The sequence below is a fragment of the Piliocolobus tephrosceles genome, chromosome 21 (assembly GCF_002776525.5).
Source record: "Piliocolobus tephrosceles isolate RC106 chromosome 21, ASM277652v3, whole genome shotgun sequence".
In the NCBI taxonomy this organism is placed as follows: Eukaryota; Metazoa; Chordata; class Mammalia; order Primates; family Cercopithecidae; genus Piliocolobus; species Piliocolobus tephrosceles.
Genome location: NC_045454.1, coordinates 19,284,939 through 19,302,169, shown reverse-complemented (window position 1 = coordinate 19,302,169; position 17,231 = coordinate 19,284,939). Strand labels below are relative to the sequence as shown.

Sequence of the window (17,231 nt, the reverse complement as noted above, 5' to 3'; positions counted from 1 at the left end):
TCCTGCCTTAGTCTCCGAGTAGCTGGAATTACAGGCATGTGCCACCACGCCCAGCTGTTTTTTGTTTGTTTGTTTTGTATTTTTAGTAGAGATGGGATTTCGCCATATTGGCCAGGCTGGTTTCAAACTCGTGACCTCAGGTGATACACCCACCTCAGCCTCCCAAAGTGCAGGGATCACAGGTGTGAGCCACTGCTCCTGGCCCCTTTGGGGCTTTTCTGTATCTGAAGGCCTGTGGTTCAGTGTTCCCAAGGGACTTCCTGCTGGCCAGAAATGGTGGCTATAGGAGCTAATGATCAGTCCCCTCCTCACAATGACAGGGTTGATGACAATGCTTACCACGTGCCTGGTCCTAGCCTATGCCCTGCATTTAAACCTCACAACAGGCCAGGCATGGTGTCTCCCACCTGTAATCCCAGCACTTTGGGAGGCCGAGGCGAGTGGATTGCTTGAGTCCAGGAGTTCGAGACCAGCCTAGGCAACATGGTGAAATCCCGTTTCCACAAAACATACCAAAATTAGCTGGGCTTGGTGGTGCGTGCCTGTAATCCCAGCTGCTTGGGAAGCTGAGGTGGAAGGATCATTTGAGCCCCTGAGGCAGAGGTAGCAGTGAGCCAAGATCACACCACTGCACCCCAGTGTGGGCAGCAGAGTGAAACCCTGTCTCAAACAACAAAATAAACCAGAACCTCGTAATAATCCCTGGAGGTAGGTACTATTAAAATCACCTTCATTTTACAGATGTGGACACAGACACAGAGAGGTTAAGTGACTTTCTCAAGATCACACAGCTAGGAAGTGGCAGTTGCTCTTAACCACGAACCACTGTGGTGTGCCGTTTCCCAATTCTTTTCCTTTTTTTTTGAGACAAGAGTTTTGCTCTTTCGCCCAGGATGGAGTGCAACGGCGCAATCTCGGTTCATCACAACCTCCGCCTCCCGGGTTCAAGCGATTCTCCTGCCTCAGCCTCCCGAGTAGCTGGGATGATAGGCACGTACCACCATGCCCGGCTAATTTTGTATTTTTAGTAGAGACGGGGTTTCTCCATGTTGGTCAGGCTGGTCTCAAACTCCCAACTGCAGATGATCCGCCCGCCTCAGCCTCCCAAAGTGCTGGGATTACAGGCATGAGCCACCGCGCCTGGCCCTTTTTATTTTATTTATTTATTTATTTATTTTTTGAGACACTGCTCCGTTACCCAGGCTGAATGCAGTGGTGTGATCCACCTCCTGGGTTCAATCCTCTGACCTTGGCAGGGATTGCAGACTTGAGTCACCCCGCCGGGCCTCCCGGTCCTTCACTGTAACATTGTTCTGTTAATTGCATTACCCTTTAGGTTGGTTATCTCCAAGGATTGTGAGCAATCATTAACACCTTAGTATGAATTAGCCAATATTTTCCCATCACGGAACAACAGCAATTGTTGCTGTGGTTTAAAGGGACTCTGTAGAGCAGGAGTTAAATAGTTGGGCTCTGGAATCATAATGCCTGGGACTGAAGCCCAGCGCCACCATTTCCCAGCCATGTGACTTTGAACAAGTGACATCCCTAATCTGGGCCTCTGTTTCCTCATCTACAAAGTACTCATTTTCCAGATGAGGATACTGAGGCCTAACACACAGCACACACGACCTTAGAACCTGGGTTTTGAGCACATACCGCCTCCACCAGGACGAGGAACCCAAACCAGGTTCTGTGAGAGGGAAGTAGAAGGGGTTCTGCAGGCCCACGTGGGGTGTTCTGGGACAGGGTCCCAGGAGCTGGGATGTCAGCAGGAGGGACTTGCTCATTCTCTATACAGTGTGGAGGAAAGGGGTTACTGGAAGCCTTGGGTCCATCTGCACAGAGACAGCAAGGTCACCTGAACGGCTGGACAGGCCAGGGTGCTCCTGGATGCTCCTCCTCAGGGGGCTCTTCTCTTCCTCCCAGACTGGAGTTCAGACCCCCACGATAAATGCCCAATCCTGGTGGAGCCACTTGATGGCACAGGTGGGGACAGGGCCCTGGGGCCCCAACTTCAGTCAGTGGAGGCGAGGTGGGAGATGTGCTTTGTCCTTGGTGAGACAGCCTAGCTCTGACCCTGCCCTGGTCCTAAGCACGGCCCCATCTCCTGATTATACACACCTGGGACCACTGGTCCAACCAGAACCATTAAAATGTTGAAATAGGCCGGGCATGGTGGCTCACTCCTGTAATCCCAGCACTTTGGGAGGCCGAGGCGGGTGGATCACAAGGTCAGGAGTTCAAGACCAGCCTGGCCAAGGTGGTGAAACCCCGTCTCTACTAAAAATACAAAAAGTAGCCAGTGTGGTGGTGCACACCTGTAATCCCAGCTACTCGGGAGGCTGAGGTAGAAGAATCACTTGAACGCAGGTTTCAGTGAACTGAGGTTTCTGTGAACCAGGTTTCAGTGAACCGAGATCGCACCACTGCATTCCAGCCTGGGTGACAGAGCAAGACTCCATCTCAAAAACATAAATAAATAAAATAAAACAAAATGTTGAAATATAGGCCAGGCCTAGTGGCTCATACCTGTAAACCCAGCACTTTGGGAGGCCGAGGTGGGCAGATCACTTGAGGTCAGGAGTTCAAGACCAGCCTGGCCAACATGGTGAAACCCCATCTCTACTAAAAATAAAAAAAGTAGCCAGGCATAGTAATGTGCCTGTTATCCCAGCTACTTGAGAGGTTGAGGCAGGAGAATCACTTGAACTTGGCAGGTGGAGGCTGCAGTGAGCTGAGATCGCACCACTGCACTCCAGCCTGGATGACAGAGCGAGACTCTGTCTCAAAAAAAAAAAAAAAAAAAAGATGGCTGGGCGCGGTGGCTCATGCCTATAATCCCAGCATTTTGGGAGGCTGAGGCGGTCGGATTACCTGAGGTCAGGAGTTCAAGACCAGCCTGACCAACATGGTAAAGCCCTGTCTCTACTAAAAATACAAAAAATTAGCCAGGTATGGTGGCACATGTCTGTAATCCCAGCTACTCAGGAGGCTGAGGCAGAAGAATCACTTGAACCCAGGAGGCAGAGGTTATAGTAAGCCGAGATCACACCATTGCACTCCAGCCTGGGCAACGAGAGTAAAACTTCATCTCAAAAAAAAAAAAAGATACTGTTGAAATAGAGGACTGGGCATGGCGGGTGAATTGCTTGAGCCCAGAAGTCCAAGATCAGTCTGGACAACATAAGGAGACATCGTCTCTACAAAAAAGTAAAAAAATAGCCAGGCGTGATGGCTCACACCTGTAATCCCAGCACTTTGGGATGCCAAGTTGGGAGGATTTATTGAGCCCAGGAGGTCAAGGCTGCAGTGAGCTATGATTGTGTCACTGCACTCCAGCCTGGGTGACACAGTGAGGCTCTGTCTCTAAAATAAAATTAGGTCAGGCACAGTGGCTCACCTCTGTAATCGTAGCACTTAGGGAGGCCGAGACAGGCTGATAATTTGAGCCCAAGAGTTCAAGACCAGCCTGGGCAACATAGCAAGATCCCGTTTCAGAAAAAAAAAAAAATGCTGGGCATGGTGGTGCATGCCTGTAGTCCCAGCTACTTGGGAGGCTGAGCTGAGAGGATCACCTGAGCCTGGGGAGGTCAAGGCTGCAGTAAGCCAAGACTGTACCACTGGACTCCAGCCTGAATAAGACCCTATCTCAAAAAACAAAATATATTTTTTTTAAATAATAAAATTAAAAAACATAAAATAAAAATTTTTTAGAAAGCTACTACCCACTTCTGCACCGGGCGCGGTGGCTCACGCCTGTAATCCCAGCACTTTGGGAGGCTGAGGCGGGCGAATCACGAGGTCAGGAGATCGAGACCATCCTGGCCAACATGGTGAAACCCTGTCTCTACTAAAAATACAAAACAAAAAATTAGCTGGGTGTGGTGGCACGTGCCTGTAATCCCAGCTACTTGAAAGGCTGAGCAGGAGAATCACTTGAAGCCAGGAGGCGGAGGTTGCAGTGAGCCAAGACCGCGCCACTGCACTTCAGCTTGGCAACAGAGAGACACTCTGTCTTAAAAAAAAAAAAAAAAGAAAGAAAGCCACTACCCACTAATGGCCCAGCTGCTCCCTTGGGACCCTCCAGGCCTCTCCATGCCCCAGCATGAAAGGATTAACCCCGGTTCAATAGGGGGTTTCCCTGACCCAGCTCTGGGGGCCACTGTCCTTCCTGACTGGTGGATGGCCCTGGCAATATTTGGTATTTTCCCTGGCTCTGTCCCAATATCAATCCCTCCACCCATAAGTTCAGAATCCTCGGAGAGGGGTATCCATTTCACAGAACCCCTATGCATCCTTCAAAGCCTACCTTAATGTCACTTCCTTCAGGAGGCCCTCCCAGATTTCTTCACCACCCCCAGAGTGAATAGCTCCCTCCCCCCTGCCAGGCTCCCAGGTATCTTGAGCCATTCAGCACACCTTGCTCTGATCCTCACACTCAGGCCCTTGTCCTCCCATCGTGTGTGAGCACCTTGATGCCAGAGACCATCTTCCTCTCATCTTTGCAGCCTCAGTACCAAGGGCCATTATAAGCACAGCACAGATTTCATGGAGTGGCTGAATGATTTGTTTGTTGTGTGATCACCTGTACTGAGTCAGTATCGGTCATCTTTGGTCATGAGCATGCCCCTTGACCCAGATTCCTACAGGAGCACGCATATAGGGGCCCTGCTGGCTGGGGCTGGGGATGGGGGTGGGGTGGGGAGTTCAAGGGAAGGCGAGGTCTAGGATAAGAGTCCCAAGGGCGCGGGCTCAGCAGGGCCCGTTCTCATGCTCTCTGGCCCAGGAGGAGTGATTCTCCATCTGGCAGGCCCAACTGCGGTGCTGGGACAGGGACAGGAGCAGAGGCCACAGGAGCAGAGAGGGAGGTTGTGGGGGGAGCTCGGAGAAACCCATGGTAACCGGGCAGGGGGAGGAAAAACAGCCACACAGTGTTATTGTTACAGAACCATTAAATACAACTTATACACAAGCCAGGCGGTGTCGGCAGGGCAGGGAGAGTGCGAGAGGGTCAGGGGTGAGCAGTCCGGGCTCGGTCCTGGAGGGGGCTGAGGCTGCCATCGTGGGAGGGGCTGGGCTGGCGGAGGCCGGGCTGCCTGTGGAGGCCTTGAAGCTTTGCCAGCAGCTCCTGGATGAAGTCCTGAGACAGGGCGGGGGAGCTGAGAACGTGGGAACATCATGGGGGCACCCCCTGCCCCTGTCCAGCCCAGTCCCTGACCTGGGCGCCTCCTCCTGTTCTCTGATTGTGGGGTTGGGGGAGTTAGGGGCGGAGGCTATAGACACAGAGAGAAAAGTGAGCTGGGAGAAAGACAGAGATGGGGAAAGAGCAATGGGAGGAATGGAGAGAAAGAGCTAGGAAGAGAGAGACAGATCCAAGGAGACAGACAGGGAGTGGGGGAGGGGGAGAAACAGACACAGAAAGAGAGAGACGTGTAGAGATAGAGACAGACAGAGACATAGGGACAGAGAAAGAAACACAGACACGTGGAGACAGGTCCCCAGAGATAGATCCAGGGCGGACAGAAACGCAGTGACGTTTGTCCCTCAGAGCTAGCTGGAGAAGCATGAATAGTTTTCCCTTTTAAAGCAGGGAAGGAAGTGGGAGGGGTTGGGCCGCTCAGCTTCAGGGCCTGGGAAGATGGAGGGCCCCCAGAGGTGGGGAAGGGAGCCCGGGGTGGCAGAGGCAGTGACAGGGGAGAAGGACAGAGGGAGACTGAGCCTGAAGGTTGGCGGCCTAAGGACAGGCACAGGAGAGACAGAAACAAGACAGATGGGGGAGGACAGAATGGAGCCCCCTCGGCAGGTGGGGGAGAGGGGGAGAGAGACAAGGAGGAGGACAAAAGACACCCCTGCAGACCAGAAAGAGCTGCGGAGGGCGGGGGAGGGGGTTCCCCAGAGACCCTTCTGCCTGTCCCAGGCACGGTCAGCTTCTTCCTACTCCCCCATCAGAGAACTTGGGGCCAGAACAGGGCCCGTAATGAAGGAGAGAAAACTCACCTGGACAGGTTTCCCACACGACTTCAGGAGTCCCTAAAACCCCCAACCAAAAAAAAAAAAACAAACAAAAAACAAAACAAAACAAAACAGTAAATGACGAACAGCTATTCCCCTCCAGCCCCTTCCCTTTCCCAAAAAGCCCCAGCAGCAAGACAAATGGAAGTCAGACTCCAGGGTGGACTGCCTACCAAGCTTCAAGAGAGGAACAGAGCCCGAGGGGCATGTGGAGTGACTCAGGGCAGGGGTGAGTCACTAGATCCAGAGATGGCGAGAGGGTCGCACAGCACTTCTCTCCTCTAAAAAGGCATACGCCATAAGCAAGGACATGGCTGCCAAACTGCCTGGGTTCGATGCCCAGCTCTGCTCCTTCTGAGCTGTGTGACACTGGGCAAGGGATTCAACCTCTCGGGGCCTCATTTTCCTCATGGGGAAAATGCAGCTCACACCAGCGACTGCTTCAGAGGGTTTTGTGAGGGTTAAACGAGTGGACACATGTAAAGCCATCACACCAGTGCCCGGCATCTAGTGAGCACTCAGTAAACATGTGAACTATTGCTATTATTTTTAGGGAGGTGCAAAGTGGGGAGCTGGAGCACACTTCCCCCCACCTACCTGGATTTTCCGGCTTCTCTCCTCTTCACTCTCTAACTCCAACAACTCGTCAATGTTGATCTCATCGGGCATGTCTGCCTCCTAGGGCCAGGGAGAGAGGGGTGCCTAGGATCGCCTTCCCTCCCTCCCTCGCCTTTGTCCAGGGCTCTGCAGGAGCCCCACAGGCCCCAGGGCCCAGCTGGCGGGTTCTGGAGCATTCATGTGGCAGTCAGGGACAGCACTGCCGAGGCAGGACATCTGGGTGTGGGGGGAGGGGTGACAGATGGGCTGATGGAGCCCCAGGGCCCTGTACCAGCCTGATGCCTGGGCCCATGGGCCCCGGGAGCCTCGGGGCTGGCACGGGTCTCTCGCCTTGGCTCCAGTTCCCACAGAGGAAAACAGGCCTAGTGGAGCCCTGGAATGTCAGATTCTGGGATTCAGGAGAGGGGCTGGCTTCTGCCCTTTCAAGGAAAAGTCTTAGCACTAGGTGTGGGGGAGGAGAGGCTGGCAGCCAGCAGCCAGCTGGGGGTGGCCCCTTCCCCCAGGGGACAGGAAGGGAGGGGACAGCTTGGGCCAGGCCCTGGGGGGCCAAAATGCAGCCTGATGAGACCGGAGGGAGGACCACTGAGGCCCCTCAAGGTGGGTGGATGGGATGAGTCATGAGCTCAACTCAGCTGCTAAGAGCGGGGCGCTTAGTGTGGCCTCTACAGGCAGTGGCCCAAGCGTAGGCTGGGTCAGCACCCCTGCTGGGAACAGGACCCAGCTGTCCCCAGCTGTTGAGGGAGCAAGAGAGCCTTAGAGTTATGAATCCTTTCCTCCCCAACCCAAAGTCCGGCTGTCGGCTTCAGGCCTGGGGCTTCGGGGCTGGATGGTCCTGGTTCATGTGTGGTGAAGAGGCTTCAGCAAGGACGCAGGTGTGTGAGTCTGCCAGGGCCACTGCCTGATGTCAAGGGCCCGGGGCTGGTTGAGCAGGCAGAGGGACCTGGCATCGTGCAGTGGCTTCGTATAGTGGCCTATGGTCCTGCAGGTGTGAGGTGTGTGGCTCTGGCTTGGGTGCGTGACACATCAGCATGTGTCCACAGTCAGCTGTAGGGCCCACCACCCAAGCAAGGCCTCATAGATGACACCTGCCACTAGCAACCAGATTGGTTCACTGGTATGGGCCCAGGTGTGAGTCTGAGAACAGAGGGACTGCATGTCACTGTAGGGGAAGGGCCATGCCTTCCACCATTGTCGCACCATGAAGAGGAGGACTCGTGGGTCCTGTGTCCACTGTAGCATACAGAAGTCACAGAAGGCCCAGAGCAATGGCTCACGCCTGTAATCCTGACATTTTGGGAGCCTAACAAGAGAGAATTGCTTGAGCCCAGGAGTTCAAGACCAGCCTGGGCAACATAGCGAGGCCCGATCTCTTTTTCTTCCTTTTTTTTTTTTTTGAGACAGGGTCTCCTTCTGTCACCCAGGGTGGAGTGCAATGGCACGATCTCGGCTCACTGCAACCTCAGCCTCCCAAGTTCAAGTGATTCTCCTGCCTCAGCCTCCCAAGTAGCTGGATTACAGGTGCCCGCCACCATGCCCTGCTAATTTTTGCATTTTTACTAGAGATGGTTTCACCATGTTGGCCAGGCTAGTCTCTAACTCCTGACCTCAAGTGATCTGCCCACCTCGGCCTCCCAAAGTTCTGGGATTACAGGCGTGAGCCACCGTGCTCGGCCAGTAAGGCCCCACCTCTAAGGAAAAGAAAAAAGAAGTCACTGAAAGTGTGACTTCAAGCAGAAGCTCGAGTGATGAAGTACTTGTGTCTGTCAATACATGGAGCTATGGCTTAGGCTCTTGTGTGCCTGTGAACAGCAGTGGGTTCTGCAGTTGTATGTCTGCCTGTTTCTATAGCTTACAGTTTTATGTCTGAGTGTAGTTATAAACTCTGTTGGGTTTTGCTTGTTTTTGAGACACGGTCTCACTCTGTTGCCCAGGCTGGAGTGCAGTGGTGCAATGTTGGTTCACTGCAACCTTGGCCTCCCAGGCTCAAGCAATCCTCCCACCTCAGCCTCCCAAGGAGCTGAGATTACAGGTGTGTATGTGCCACCACGCCCGGCTACGTTTTAATATTTTTGGTAGAGACAGGTTTTTCCCATATTGCCCAGGCTGGTCTTGAACTCCTGACATCAAGCAATCCTCCCGCCCCGGCCTCACAAAGTGCCGGGATTACAGGCGTGAGCCACTGTGCTAGGCCAATTTCTGTTGTTTTATGTCTTTGAGTGGCTGTGGATCAGCGCTTATGCTTGCAGGTGGTCATAGTTTTTAGGAGATAGGAAGGGCCGTAACTTGAGTCATTTTGTGTTCCAGTGGGGTTGTGCTGTGTCTGCCTACGGCTATGGCCCACACCGCTGTGTCTGCGGGTGGCTGTGGCTGTAGCACATGTTGAACTGTAGGTGACCCTCCACCAACCCCCCCCCCCCCCCCCCGCCCCCGCTTGTGTCCTTGTGGGTTTGTGCATGGCTGTTACTTCTGTGTTGTGTCCGTGAGCGGCTAGAGCTTCCTTCACTGTGCACATCTGTGTCTGCTTTTGCTTCCTTTGCCGTGGGTCTCTGTATGGCTGTATCTCCCCTGTCACTATGTCTATGTTTGGCTTTATGACACCCCCCTTCCCCCACTCTTTCCCTAGACGTGGTGGTTTCAGCTCAACTTAGCCTCCTCCCTCCTCATATGCTAAACTCCTGGCCCTCCCCAGGCGTTTGGACACATCTCTGGAGACCCAGGTGTTTGTATGTTGCTCTCGGTGTGTCCACAAGCACAGTGCCATAGGCCACGGACGGCCAGGCCAGTGAGTGCCCGGCCCTGGGGAACTCGTCCTCTTGTGCAGACCAGGCTGACCGTGCACCAGCGAGTGAGCACCGAGACCCCAAGGGCGTAGGATCTCCGCGCCTGGGCTCCATCTGTCCCCGACCACTCCCGAGCCCTCCCCGGGCTCACCATGCCGCGGTACAGCTCCTCCAGGCGCCCGTCGATCCATTTCTCCACGTCCAGCCGTCGCTGCAGCTCCCGCCGGTCATACTTGACGGTGACGCGCGCGTGCCGCTTCTGCAGCCCCCCGGGACTGCCCCCCGGCCCGCGGGCCCGCGACGGAGACTGCAGCTTGCTCAGCACGCGCTTGCCCAGCCGCTGAGCTGCCATCGCGCTGCTGGCCTCAGCCCGGTCCCGCGCTGTGCGCCTTCGCCTCGCGCCCCGGGTGCTTCTTACGGGCCGGGGCGGGGCTGGCCGGGGGCGGGGGCTCGGGCTCGCCTGGAGGTCGGCCCCGCCCCGGCCACCTCGGGCCTCAGTTTCCCCGTCTGCGATGCGAGAGTAGGCCTCTGCGTCGGCTTGAGGCACGCAGTCGTGCGGGGTTCAGGTATGGGTGGGGACCCAGAACCCCGGGCGGGTCCCTGTGTCGGGGGCTCCGGGGCCTGGATCCCGTGGGGCGGGGGCCCGGGGCAGACACTCGGGACCCGGCCTGTCTGCGCCCTCTGGCGGTGGCAGGGGTGGTGCGGGAGCGCCTGCGCCACCATCGCTGTAGAAGGTGGAGCAATCACTCGTTCTTTCGTTCATTCATTCACTCATCCATCCATTTGTTCACTCATTCCGTTTAACGAATTTATTTTTTGAGTCGGTGTCTCTCTTTGTCGCCCAGGCTGGAGTGCAGTGGCCCGATCTAGGCTCACCGCAACGTCAGCCTCCCAGGTTCAAGCGATTCTCCTGCCTCAGCCTCCGAAGTAGCTAGGATTACAGGGATGCACCACCACACCCGGCTAATTTTTGTATTTTTAGTAGAGACGGGGTTTCGCCATGTTGCCCAGGCTGGTCTCGAACTCCTGACCTCAAGTGATCTGCCTGCCTCCACCTCCCAAAGTGCGGGGATTAGAGGCGTGAGCCACCGCCCCTGGGCCCATTCAAGGAGTATCTATTAAGTATCCACTCTGTACCAGACACTGCTCTAGGCTCCAGGGATACAGCAGGGAACAAAACAGACAAGCCCAGTCCCACGCAGTTGACAGCTGTAGCCAGGACACATGAGAAACACAGTAAGCATGGTATCATACAGTTTATTATCATATAAGTGCTTTGGAGAAATATAAAGCAGAAAAGGACAAATGGAGTGAGGGTAGGGTTGCAATTTTAGCGAGGGTGGCTAGGAAGTCCCTTACTTCAAAACAGTCGTCCCACTTCTAATTATAAGCAGCAAGAATTATACTTCAAAATTTAAATGTGACTGGGTGCAGTGGCTCACGCCTGTAATCCCAGAACTTTGGAAGGCCAAGGTGAGTGGATCACGAAGTCAGGAGTTCAAGACCAAACTGGCCAACACGCTGAAACCCCATCTCTCTAAAAATACAAAAGTTATCTGGGCGTAGTGGCACATGCCTGTAATTCCAGCTACTTGGGAGGCTGAGGCAGGAGAATCGTTTCAATCCGGGAGGCGGAGGTTTCGGTGAGCCAAGATAGCACCATTGCACTCCAGCCTGGGCAACAAGAGCGAGACTCTATCTCAAAATAAATAAACTAAATTACATTAAATAATAAATAATCGTTTATTTATTATTGGTGGTTCATGCCTGTAATCCCAGCACTCTGAGAGGCCAAGGTGGGCAGATCACCAGGTCTGGAATTAGAGACCAGCCTGGCCAACATGGTAAAACCCCATCTCTACTAAAAATACAAAAAAAAAAAAAAAAAAAATAGCCAGGCGTGGTGGTGTGCACCTGTAATTGCAGCTACTGGGGAGGCTGAGGCAGAAGAATTGCTTGAACCCAGGAGGCGGAGGTTGCAGTGAGCCGAGATGGTGCCCCTGCACTCCAGCCTGGGTGACAGAGCAAGACTCCATCTCAAAAAAAAAAAAAAAATTGTAGAGACAGGGTTTCCCTATGTTGCCTAGGCTGTTCTCCAATTCCTGAACTCAAGCAATCCTCCCAACTTGGCCTCCCAAGGTGCTAGGATTATAGGCATGAGCCACCTCACCCCACCAATCAGCCATAATGTAAAACTTTTGAGTTTCAAAGAACATCATCAAGAAAGTGAAGAGATAACCCATAGAATAGAAAAAAATAGCAATCATGTAACTCATAAGGTGCTGGGATGAGCCACCACACCGGGCTGAACTGTACACTTTAAAAAGGTGAGTTGGGCTGGGCACAGTGACTCACGCCTGTAATCCCAGCACTTTGGGAGGCCGAGGCGGGTGGATCATGTGAGGTCAAGAGTTAGAGACCAACCTGGCTAACATGGTGAAACCCTGTCTCTACTAAAAATACAAAAATTAGCTGGGCATGGTGGCACATGCCTGTAATCCCAGCTACTTGGGAGGCTGAGGCAGGAGAATTGCTTGAACCCAGGAGGGGGATGTTGCAGTGAGCCGAGATCGCGCCATCGCACTCCAGCCTGGGCAACAAGAGTGAAACTCCATCTGTAAACAAATAAATAAAAAAATAAATAAGGGTGAGTTGTATGGTATGTGAGTTGTATCTCAATAAAGCTGGGTTTTTGTTTGTTTTTTGAGATAGAGTCTCACTCTGTTGGCGAGGCTGGAGTACAATGGCACAATCTCAGCTCACTGCAACCTCTGCCTCCCAGGTTCAAGCACTTTCCTCTGCCAGGAAAGTTCTTCCCTAGAATATCAGCAGGGCTCACTCCTTCACCTCCCTCCAATGTCACTGTTCAGTGAGGTCTTCCCTGGCCTTCCCTGGCCACGCTATTTCACACTGCAACTCTCATGCCCCTCACCCAGCTCTGTTTGATACATAACACTTACCACTTTCTAACATTTGAGATATATATATTTTTTTCTTTTTTTTCTTTTTTTGAGATGGAGTCTCACTCTGTCGCCCCAGGCTGGAGTGCAGTATTGTGATCTCGGCTCACTGCAACCTCCGTCTCCCAGGTTCAAGAGATGCTCCTGCTTCAGCCTCCTGAGTAGCTGGGACTACAGTTGTGTACCACTGCGTCTACTTACTTTTTATATTTTCAGTAGAGACGGGGTTTCACCATGTTGGTCAGGCTGGTCTCGAACTCCTGACTTCAGATGATCTGCCCATCTTGGCCTCCCAAAGTGCTGGAATTACAGGCATGTGCCACCACGACCGGCCTCTAACATTATATATAATGTACTCATTTAATGTATTGTCTATGCCAGGTGTGGTGGCTCACGCCTGTAATCTCAACACTATAGGAGGCTGAGGCAGGAGGAGCAATTACATCCAGGAGATCAAGACCAGCTTGGACAACATACTGAGACCTTGTCTCTACAAAAAAAAAAAAAAAAAAAAAAAAAAAAAAAAAAGCCAGGTGCAGTGGTGCATGCTTGTAGTCCCAGTTACTCTGGAGGCTGAGTTGGGAAAATCACTTGAGCCCAGGAGATGAAGGACGCAGTGAACTGTGATCGCACCACTGCACTCCAGCCTGGGTGATAGAGTGAGACCCTGTCTCAAAAAGAAAAATGTCATATTTTCTGTTCTGTGCAGTGACAGAAAAAAAAATTATTGTCTGTTTTCCAACTAGTAGCATACCAAAGGCAGGGGGACAGGAGTGGTCCACTTTGGGTACAGGCAAAAAGACGGTGCACTGTCTGTAGAGAATTTAAAAATAAAAAAACTGACCAAGGCTGGGCATGGTGGCTCACACCTGTAATCACAGCACTTTGAGAGGCCAAGGTAGGCAGATCACCTGAGGTCAGGAGTTCAAGACCAGCCTGGCCAACATGGTGAAACCCTGTCTCCATAAAAATATAAAAATTAGCCAGGTGTGGTGGCACACGCCTGTAATCCCAGCTACTTGGGAGACTGAGGCAGGAGAATCGCTTGAGCCCAGGAGGTGGAGGTTGCGGTGAGCCGAGATCGTGCCATTGCACTCCAGCCTGGGCCACAGAGTAAGACTCCGTTTCAAAAAAAAACAAAACTGACCAAAAGTTGGTCTGGTTTTTATTTTCCTTTGCACTGACATTTCCCAGCACTTTGGGAGGCCGAGACGGGCAGATCACGAGGTCATGAGATCAAGACCATCCTGGCTAACACGGTGAAACCCCGTCTCTACTAAAAATACAAAAACTAGCCGGGCGAGGTGGCGGGCACCTGTAGTCCCAGCTACTCGGGAGGCTGAGGCAGGAGAATGGCGTAAACCCGGGAGGCGGAGCTTGCAGTGAGCTGAGCTGAGATCCGGCCACTGCACTCCAGTCCGGGCGACAGAGCGAGACTCCGCCTCAAAAAAAAAAAAAGAAAAGAAAAACAATTGATGCAATTACTGTCAAGTTTGTTTTTATTTCTTTTTTTTGAGATGGAGTCTCACTCAGTTGCCCAGGCTAGAATGCAGTGGTGCGATCTCGGCTCACTGCAAGCTCTGTCTCCCGGGTTCACGCCATGCTCCTGCCTCAGTCTCCTAAGTAGCTGGGACTATAGGCGCCCGCCACCACGCCTGGCTAATTTTTTGAATTTTTAGTAGAGACGGGGTTTGACGGGGTTTCACCGTGTTAGCCAGGATGGTCTCAATCTCCTGACCTCGTGATCCGCCCGCCTCAGCCTCCCCAAGTGCTGGGATTACAGGCCTGAGCCACTGCGCCCGGCTTTTGTTTCATTTTTTGTGATGGAGTTTCGCTCTTGTTGCCCGGGCTGGAGTACAATGGCGCGATCTCAGCTCACTGCAACCTCCACCTCCCAGTTTCAAGCAATTCTCCTGCCTCAGCCTCCCAAGTAGCGTGGATTACAGGCATCTGCCACCACACCCAACTAATTTTGTATTTTTAGTAGAGACAGGGTTTCCCATGTTAGTCAGGCTGGTCTTGAACTCCCAACCTCAGGTGATCCGCCCACCTCGGCCTCCCAAAGTGCTGGGATTACAGGCATGAGCCACCACGCCCAGCCTACTGTCAAATTTCTTTTTTTGTTTTGTTGTTGTTGTTGTTGTTTTAGACGGAGCAGGCTGGAGTGCAGTGGCACAATATCGGCTCACTGAAAACTCTGCCTCCCGGGTTCAAGCGATTCTCCTGCCTCAGCCTCCCAAGTGGCTGGGGCTACAGGCACACGCCATCATGCCCAGCTAATTTTCGTATTTTTAGTAGAGACAGGGTTTCACCATGTTGGCCAGGCTAGTCTTGAACTCCTGACCTCATGATCTGCCCACCTCAGCCTCCCAAAGTGCTGAGATTACAGGTGTGAGCCACCCCGGCCTCTTTTTTGTTTTTTGTTTTTTAGAACGAGTCTCGCGCTGTTGCTCAGGCTGGAGTGCAGTGGCACAATATTGGCTCACTGCAAACTCCGCTTCCCAGGTTCAAGCGATTCTCCTGCCTCACCCTCCTGAGTAGTTGGGACTACATGCGCCCGCCACTACGCCCAGCTAATCTTTTGTATTTTTTTCAGTAGAGACGGGGTTTCACCGTGTTAGCCAGGATGGTCTCCATCTACTGACCTCGTGATCTGCCCGCCTTGGTCTCCTCCCAAAGTGCCGGGATTACAAGCATGAGCCACGGCACCTGGCCCTCCTTTTGAGCTTTTGTGTTTAAAGCTCAAAACTGGACGGAAACCCCAGCTCTACAAAAAATACAAAAATTAGCTGGGTGTGGTGGCGGGTGCCTGTAATCCCAGCTACTCAGGAGGCTGAGATAGGAGAATTGCTTGAACCCGGAAGGTGGAGGCTGCAGTGAGAGCTGACATCCCACCACTGCATTCCAGCCTGGGCAACAAGCGAAACTCTGTCTCAAAATAAAGTAAAAGAAAGAAAGAAGAGGCTTATGCCTTCTTCCAAACCTCAACGGCTCAGCACATACTTCTCTGTTTTCATGCTCAAGCCTGGGTTTAGTGGGTCTGAGTGGCAGTGGGAGATTCAAGTGCTGGGAGAGACCTTTGGCCTCACATCCAGACTCCACCTTGAGTCCCATGACCTCACTGCAAGGTTAGACTTCCACTGTTTAAGGTAAACACCATTTTGATAACTCAGTTATCAAAATGTATTATTGTGCAAGAGGGAGGCTGACCAGTGGGCGTGGCCCTGGCTCCTGAACAAACTATTCTCTTTCCTGCCTGAAGACCTCAGCATTTGCCGTTCCTGATGCTTGGAATGTTTGTCCCTTGGCCTTTATCATCCTTCAGAGTTCATTATCAAAGCCTCCCCTCACAGAGCCCTTCCTCCACCACCCAATTCAAATGATCTCTTGTTATTTTCTATCCCAGCTCCCGATTCATTTTCTGCCTAGCACTGTTAAAGTGTTTTCAGGCCTGGTGTGGTGATTCATGCCTGTAATACAACATTGTAGGAAGGATGAGACAGGAGGATCCCTTGAAGCCAGGAGTTTGAGACCACCTTGGGCAACACAGTAAGACCCGTGTCTCCACAAAAAATTTAAAAATCAGCTGGGTGTGGTGGCTCACATCTGTAGTCCCAGCTACTTGGAAGGCTGAGGTGGGAGGATCCCTTGAGCCCCGGAGGTCAAGAATGCAGTGAGCCAAGATCATGCCATTGCACTCCAGCCTGGGCAACAAGAACAAAACTCCATCTCAAAAAAAAAAAAAAAGAAAGAAGTTAAAAAAAAGTGTTTTCTTTTTTTTTTGAGACGGAGTCTCGCCCTGTCGCCCGGACTGGAGTGCAGTGGCCGGATCTCAGCTCACTGCAAGCTCCGCCTCCCGGGTTCCCGCCATTCTCCTGCCTCAGCCTCCCATGTAGCTGGGACTACAGGTGCCCGCCACCTCGCCCGGCTAATTTTTTTTTGTATTTTTAGTAGAGACGGGGTTTCACCGTGTTAGCCAAGATGGTCTCGATCTCCTGACTTCGTGATCCACCCGTCTCTCCTCCCAAAGTGCTGGGATTACAGGCTTGAGCCACCGCTCCCGGCAAAAAAAGTGTTTTCAATAATAATGCATTTATTTTGATTACCTTGTTGGCTGTCCTCTACTCGTGTGCCTTCCCCACTCCATTCCCCTTTCTAGAGTCAGCTCACCTAACTCCTCTTCCAGGAAGCCTTCTTTGACTCCCAGGCTTGGTCAGGTGTCTCCTCTGGGATTCCCCAGGGGCTTCCTTTCTCTCAATTCTGATGCTGCCTGTGCTAAGTATTTGTCTCCGTATCTGTCTTGAGACCCTTGGAGCCAGGGCCCGGGACTGTTGTTTTTGCATGGACCTATCACCTCCTCCAGGAAGCCCTCCTTGGCCCTCTCTCAGGCTGGATGGGAAAGCTGTCTGGGCTCCCATCATGCCCTGGTTTTCTAGCGTCCCAGCCTCTGATCCCTCAGCTTGGCCTTCCCCATTACAGCTTTCATCACTTTGCGCTAAGCTTCCGCTATCGCTACTCTGGGCCATTCCTGCTCGGTGACTCAGGGACCAGTCTGGCATGGCCACTGCTGGGTCCCCAGCATTAAGCCCCGGAGCATGAGCCCAGTGAACTTTGAATTCAGGAAGGAATTCACAGGAAAGCTGTGGCGAGGCGGGCAGAAAACCACAGGCTTCCAAGAAACGCGTGTCTGCCGCCCCCTCCTCCCACCCTGAGGCCAGTCCAATGGCGAAGGCCCTCCCCGGACTTGTCACCAAGCCCACGGTAAGTGTGAACGGTGCTCAGCGAGCTGGCGCCCCACCCCGCCAGGTTCTGTTGGGGGCGAGGCTCGCGCAAGTCCCGCCTCTTCCCCCGGCACCAG

The 17,231-nt window shown here is 52.9% G+C and overlaps 1 protein-coding gene across 2 annotated transcripts; it reads right to left on the bottom strand.

The window, feature by feature from the left end:
- Positions 1–4,937: 4,937 nt before the first annotated feature.
- Positions 4,938–9,952, bottom strand: PPP1R14A (protein phosphatase 1 regulatory inhibitor subunit 14A). Of its 2 annotated transcripts, XM_023229150.2 has the most exons (4): positions 9,565–9,952; positions 6,613–6,693; positions 6,001–6,033; positions 4,938–5,143 (listed from the first exon to the last, which is right to left on the bottom strand). In XM_023229150.2, exons 1-4 carry the CDS (start codon positions 9,763–9,765, stop codon positions 5,015–5,017), a joined length of 444 nt encoding a protein of 147 aa, XP_023084918.1. In that variant the 5' UTR covers positions 9,766–9,952; the 3' UTR covers positions 4,938–5,014. The 2 variants fall into 2 exon arrangements, with proteins under 2 accessions (XP_023084918.1, XP_023084919.1); XM_023229151.2 differs by lacking the exon at positions 6,613–6,693.
- Positions 9,953–17,231: the final 7,279 nt, after the last annotated feature.